Source organism: Conger conger, chromosome 13 (genome assembly GCF_963514075.1).
Source record: "Conger conger chromosome 13, fConCon1.1, whole genome shotgun sequence".
In the NCBI taxonomy this organism is placed as follows: Eukaryota; Metazoa; Chordata; class Actinopteri; order Anguilliformes; family Congridae; genus Conger; species Conger conger.
In genome coordinates this window covers 22473837-22481207 of record NC_083772.1, presented here as the reverse complement: position 1 = coordinate 22481207, position 7371 = coordinate 22473837, and the positions used below count along the sequence as shown (strand labels likewise).

Here is a 7371-nt window from a genome sequence, read left to right as displayed (position 1 = left end):
GATCTAGAGGACCAGGGTTGGTGACCACTGAGGTCCAGGAACCTGAGGCTGGCTTTAGCTGTTTCATGTGAGGTATGGATCTGAGATTGAAATGAGAGAGAATAATCCAAGCAGATCTTTGTATCATGGTGAAATGAAGCCATATAGAATATGCTATGCTGTGGTGCATACACTCTCCCCAGTGACTGTTGGGAGGAAGAGTGAATCTGAGTGTGCATTATCAAATGCTGTGAAAACACATGTTACAACTATGCTGCAGCCAGGACATTTTTTTTTTTGCAGGAGCTCTCTAGGTGCATCTTTCAGCCACTGAAGATTAATAGTAAGATTAGAATATACTTTATTGATTGTAATGTGTCCTCTGCATTTGACCCATCCTAGTTACTTAGGAGCAGTGGGCAGCCACAGCACAGGACATGGAGGCCAGCTCTAGTTCTGAAGACTTTGGTCAAGGGCAATGGCAAGAGCACACCTAATCTGACATGCATGTCTTTTAATGTGGGAGGAAACCGGAGTACCCGGAGTAAACCCACATGAACGCCGGGAGAGCATTCAAACTCCATGCAGACGATCTGGTCACCCGGGAATTCAAACCCAGAACCTATGCGAGGTGATGGTGCTAACCACTATGCCACTTTGCTGCCAGAAAGATGGCCACAGTGTCTAAATAGTCCCAAGAGCCCCACAGGACCCAGTGTATGAGCTGCTGGATAGCGGCTGGGGCCCCATGGAGGCCAAAGGGCATGACTAAGAACTGGAAAAGGCCAAGGGGGGTGCGGAAGGCAGTAATTGGCCTGGACTGCTCCTCTTGAGTCAAAATATCTACAACAATCAATTGTAATATACATGGAACACACTTACATAGATTTATTCTTGTAAATTGCCCAATAATAAGCTGGAGTAGAATCACCCAATATAATATGCATATGCAAACATGGCAAGCATGATAAAGCCAATATGGATGCAGTGTATCTAGTTAGGGAGCTGTGGGAATCTGTACACTCTAGCGAGATGAGCGTGAATAAAACAGAAAATCTTTGGTAAAAATAGGCCACAACAATACTGAATACAGTTACCAACAATAGAACCTTCTCTGGTGTATTATTTCACTGTAGAACTGAGGGGAGGAATCGTGGTATCTTGGTGAAATGAAGCAATATAGCATATGTTGTGTTGTGGTGCATACACTCTCCACAGCAACTGTTAGGAGAAAAAGGGACGTTTGTGAGTGTGCATTACCAAATGCCATCTACAGCCAGTGTCAAATCTCCAGTATTCTGCAGCCAGGACAAACAATTATCTGGCTATGTAGACAAACAAAAATGTCTACCACACAAATAGCATGTAGGTGCAATATGTTTCTTTATAGTGCTCCAACTAACAAAATGCAAAGAATGTGGAGTAAGTGACTGTAAACCAGCTTGTTAATGCAAATATTTAATCAGCCAAATTATGTGGCAGCAACTAAATACATAGAAGCATGCAGACATGGCCAAGAGGTTCAGCTGTTTTTCAGACCAAATGTCAGAAAGGGGAAGAAAGTGATCTAAGTGACTTTGAGCATGGAATGCCAGACAGGGTGGTTTTAATATCTAAGAAACTGCTGATCTTCTCCTCCCCCCTGAAAATACCAGCCGTTGCTTTCCACAAATTAACTGTGCAAGACAGCAACCATGATGGTAGTTAAATTTAGTTTGACCACGGTCTTCTTAAATGCATAATAAACAAAATATTGGTAGCACCATTGCTTTCTTTTGGACCCAGTTATATGACTCTTACTGCTGGAACGGTGACGTGGCCCATCCCAGTACTGCACCAGGCATGAGCAACTCAGGTCAGGCACTACAAAGCCAGCTACAAACTACAAAGTTGCCCTGGTTTGGGTCCTGACGCTGCACCCAGAAGCAAACCATTGTGACAGTCCACAATCACACAAAAACAGAAGATGGAGAACAGACAAAGAAATACATAAAACACAGCATGCTACAAACAATTACAATAGAGACACTGTGGATGAACTCAAATAAGACTCCAACAGTATGGTTAACATGGTTCTTCAAAAAAACATTCATAAAACAACTCAAAACATTTCCACCCCTGCATTGTGCAGAATAGGCAAAATTGTCATGCCTGTACTTCAGAAAATCCAGCACCTGAACCAAAGGAGCATAAAAATACATAGATAATGCAGTAACGTTGCGAGACTGGATATAGTAAACAGGGTATATTAAGCCACTAGACCACTTCAGAGAGTAATTACCCTGAGAGTAATTTGTGTGTTACCCAACCTACACAATCCACCGATACACAATCCCAGAATATGAAGTAAAAGTGATTGGGGGGCAATATCATAGTATTAAAAACAACACAGCTTCATGAGAGATGGGAATATGTTGGATACCTCACAGGTATAGACGTATCTGACCTGTAACATCACATGGTGGTGTGTATTTTTACATGGCTATGTCATTATAAAAGGCTCATATGTAGAGACATCGCTTTCAGTCATCCAGATGTGTTCGACTCCGAAGCTTTTTCTATCAGAAAAAAAGCCTTTCAAAAGAAAAGGTTGATTCAATATTTGGCAGATTTATAGGGAATGTGTTCTCTACGTTTTCTTTAACAGTCTTGTATATGAGTGGTATTATATCATTCCTTCTTTAATACTTAAAGTCATGCAGCCTGCTTTATATCTATTTTTTTAAGGTGAAAAGTATAAATGGAAGAATGTATGACACAAGAGAATTCAAAGATACCCACTCAGATTGTTCAAAGGTAATGTAAGTCAATCAAAAACTTTGGATTAATTCAGCACTGTTTCAATAGGGGATACTTTGCTGTCCGAATCTCAATAAGGAAATTGGAAATAAGAGGTTTGTAGATTTAGTTTTTTCAATTACTTTCCGATGTAAAAAGGAATTATATTATGAATGAAAAAGAAAACTCTCAAATGTCCATGCTTCACATTTACATTACATTACATTATTGGCATTTGGCAGACGCTCTTATCCAGAGCGACGTACAACAAAGTGCATACCCATAACCAGGGATAAGTTCGCTGAAAGACCCTAGAGGTAAGTACAATTTCAACTGCTACCTGTACAACAAAGATAAGGACAAGGGCCATTTTTTTTTTTTTTTTTTTTTTTTTGGAACAAACAAACAAACAGAGCAAAAGTCACCAAAGTTAACTATCCAAACACTGCTTACCTAGCCAACTAAAATACTGATACACAAGTCACAGAGACAACAATTAAGGTTCACAGGGAGGTAGGGAGGGATGGGGAGAGGTGCTGTTTGAAGAGGTGTGTCTTCAGCTTGCGCTTGAAGGTGGGGAGGGATTCTATAGTTCTGACCTCAACGGGGAGTTCGTTCCACCACCGTGGAGCCAGAACAGACAGTAGTCGTGAGCGTGAGGTGGAGGTTCTGAGAGGGGGAGGTGCCAAGCGGCCTGTGGAGGCTGAACGAAGAGGTCTGGCAGGGGTGTAGGGTCTGATGATTTTTTGCAGATAAGCTGGGGAAGAGCCTTTAACTGCTTGGAAGGCTAGCACCAATGTTTTGAATTTGATGCGAGCCATGACAGGCAGCCAGTGGAGGGAAGTAAGCAGGGGGGTGACGTGTGAGTATTTGGGAAGGTTGAAGACCAGACGAGCTGCTGCATTCTGGATGAGTTGGAGGGGTCTGATGGCAGACGCTGGGAGGCCAGCCAAGAGGGAATTGCAGTAGTCCAGGCGGGACAGAACCATCGCTTGGACCAGGAGCTGGGTCGAGTAGGGGGTGAGAAAGGGGCGGATTCTCCGTATGTTGTATAGGAAGAACCTGCAAGACCGGGTCACCGCCGCAATGTTCTCGGAAAGGGACAGTCTGCTGTCCATCACCACGCCGAGGTTCCTTGCACTGGGTGACGGCGTGAGTGTGGTATCCCCGAGGGAAATGGAGAGATCCAGATGGGGAGAGGTATTAGCAGGGATGAATATCATTTCAGTTTTACCTGGGTTGAGCTTTAGATGGTGGTTGTCCATCCAGCTCTGGATGTCCCTCAGGCAAGCAGAGATACGGGCTGAAACCTGCGTATCAGACGGCGGGAACGAGACGAAGAGTTGGGTATCGTCCGCATAGCAGTGGTAGGATAGCCCATGTGCAGTGATCACAGGGCCAAGGGAGCGAGTGTAGAGAGAAAAAAGAAGCGGGCCAAGGACTGAGCCCTGGGGAACTCCTGTGGCGAGGGGCCGAGGTGTCGATACCGAACCAGCCCAGGCAACCTGGAAGGAGCGACCAGAGAGGTAGGACTCAATCCAGTCCAGGGCTGTGCCACAGATGCCCGTTGCTGACAGGGCAGACAGGAGGATGGAGTGATCCACAGTGTCGAAGGCAGCAGAGAGATCTAGAAGAATGAGGACAGAGGAGAGGGAGGCTGCTCGTGCGGCATGAAGTGACTCACTGACGGAGAGGAGCGCAGTCTCTGTCGAGTGGCCCGATCTGAAGCCAGACTGATGGGGGTCTAGCAGGTTGTTGTTAGAAAAGAAGGAAGAAAGTTGAGTAGAAGCGGCTCGTTCTATAGTTTTAGAAAGGAAAGGAAGAAGAGATACCGGGCGGTAGTTCTGGATGATGGAGGGATCCAGGGTAGGCTTTTTTAGCAGCGGAGTGATGTGGGCCCTCTTGGAGGATGCCGGAAAACAGCCGGAAGACAGGGAGGAGTTGACAAGGGAGGTGACAAATGGGAGAATGTCAGGTGTGATAGTTTGGAGAAGAGAAGAGGGGATAGGGTCAAGGGCACAGGTTGTAGGGCGGTGGCAGAGCAGGAGTTGAGAAACATCAGAGTCTGTAAGGGGGGAGAAAGTGGAAAAGGAAGGGATGGGCCTAGAGGGGGGGAAGGGCACAGTGAGGGGGGCGGCGGTTGTAAAGGATCTGCGGATGACTGCGACCTTCTCATCGAAGAAATCAGCAAAGTCATCAGCAGCGAAGGAGGACTGAGGAGGAGGAGGCGGTGCGTTGAGGAGAGAGGAGAAAATGGAGAAAAGTTTCCGGGGGTTAGAAGCAGAGTTCTGAATTTGCGTTTGATAGTATTTTGCTTTGGCGGCAGTGACATCGGAAGAGAATGCCGCCAGGAGAGACTGGTAAGTCATGAGGTCGGAAGCGTCTCTGGATTTCCCCCACTTCCTCTCCGCTGCGCGGAGGCTGGCCCTGGAGGTACGGAGGGTGTCAGATATCCAAGGACTGGGAGGGGATGTGCGAGGTGGCTTTGAGACAGGGGGACAGAGAGAGTCAAAGGCGGAGGAGAGAGATGAAAGGAGGGTGGCAGATGCAGAGTCAGCGGGGAGTTTGGAGAAGGATTCGAGAGGGGGGAGTGAGGCGGTGACAGTGCTGGCAAAGGAAGAGGGTGAGAGGGAGCGGAGGTTACGGCGGGCTGAGGAAGCGTGGGAGGGAGGAGGGGGAGGAGGATGGGGAGGAAGAGGGAGGGAGAATGAGATGAAGTGGTGATCAGATGTATGCAGAGGGGTAACCGTGAAATTGGAGCATGAGCAGTTCCTTACAAAGACAAGGTCTAGGACATTGCCCGCCTTGTGGGTTGGAGGAGAGTGTTGCAGGGAGAGGCCGAAGGAGTGGATTAGCGGTAGGAAGGCAGCAGACTGGGAGGCTTCTAGGTGGATGTTGAAGTCTCCAAGGAGAATCAGTGGGGTGCCATCCTCAGGGAAGGAGCTGAGAAGGGTGTCTAGCTCATCAAGGAAGTTTCCCAGGGGCCCTGGAGGACGGTAGATAACTGCAATGAAAAGGTTAGTAGGGTAGGATACTGCAACAGAATGGAATTCAAAAGTGGATATGGACAGGTCAGAGAGGGGGAGAACAGAGAATTTCCACGAGGGGGAAATTAAAAGACCAGTACCACCGCCACGGCCGGAAGGCTGAGGCACTTGAACTCCTCAGTGTTAAAATATTTTCACAAACCCTCACATTTTCCGCAGCACTGACTCTACATCCAGGTGACCATGGAAAATATATCAGCAGTGACTTCCTTCATATTGACAGCATACACTGACCTGGAAGATTATAGATATTTATACTTCTTATGTCTCCTTGTTTTATACATTGTAGTATTATTGATCAGTTCAGTATTATGTTTGGTAATTTACATTGAGAGAGGTCTGCATGAGCCCATGTATTTGTTTATATGTAACTTATCACTTAATGGAATGTTTGGCAGTACAGTTTTATTTCCGTTCATGCTCGTCCGTTTGTTATCTCAGAATTATGAAATAACTGTTACCCACTGTCTGCTACAGGTATATGGTTTATTCATGTATGGCATAGTTGAATTTACTATTTTAGCAGTGATGAGCTATGACCGATATGTTGCTATTTGTCACCCACTACACTATCACCTCCTCATGTCTCCTAGAAAGGTTTACACAGCTATTTTATTATCCTGGGTTGTTCCCTTTGTATACTTTACACTTTATTTCATATCAACTGTCCGACTTTCATTCTGTCAGAGGCATATAGACAAAATATATTGTTCAAATTTACATTTACAATCACTGTCTTGTTTTGACATAAGTGTTGAGAGCATTGTTGGATTGGCATTAATTATTATTTGTCCTGGTCTTCCGACTGTCCTGATACTATTTTCCTATGCGCAAATACTCAGAATCTGCCTCTCTGCTTCTAAGGAATCTCAAATCAAAGCTCTTCAAACATGCGCCCCACACTTAGTGACTGTGATTAACTATACTGTGGGAGTCTTATTTGAACTCATCCAGAGTTCGTTTAACATGAGTAATGTACCAAATAAAGCTCGCATATTCTTGTCCGTTTACTTTCTGATAATCCCCCCATTGTTTAACCCTGTAATTTATGGAATCAGCATTCAAGCTATTAGAGTTCATGTTTTAAACCTGCTTAATTGTAAGAAAAAGTAAATGATCTCTATGTTAAATTATGTTGGAATTACTTTACATCTCTGTTATTTACATTTTTTATTCATCCTGGGCAATGAGTAATGAGAACAGAGATGGATAGTTCACTTTTTTAGAGTTTTATTTATCTTTCTGAAGATAGTATTTCCTTTTTAGTTCGTTTTTATGAATTCATCCAGATTTGTGTGTGTGAAAGATCTTTAAGATACATTGAGTAGGGTGCAGTAGATCATGATTTTAAGCACAAAAAACTTCCATTTACATTCTGATCCCAAGATGTTTGTAAAGGGATGTCAATTTGCACAGAAGTTATACACATCAGCAGGTTAAGGTTCATTTATTCACAATTGGGATATTAAAATTCAGTTATTATATTGTGACAGTACTTGTTTCCTCCTCATTTCTTGATCAGTTTTCACTCTCAAGGGCCCCTGCAGTAAGGTTATGGAAGCTGGAC

The 7371-nt window shown here is 44.6% G+C and overlaps 1 protein-coding gene across 1 annotated transcript; it reads left to right on the top strand.

Annotated features, from left to right (window-relative positions):
• Nucleotides 1–6296: 6296 nt before the first annotated feature.
• On the top strand, nt 6297–6917 carry LOC133107405 (olfactory receptor 52D1-like). The gene is made up of 2 exons (XM_061216396.1): nt 6297–6401; nt 6669–6917. The coding sequence occupies exons 1-2, from the start codon at nt 6297–6299 to the stop codon at nt 6915–6917; spliced, it is 354 nt and encodes a 117-aa protein (XP_061072380.1).
• Nucleotides 6918–7371: the final 454 nt, after the last annotated feature.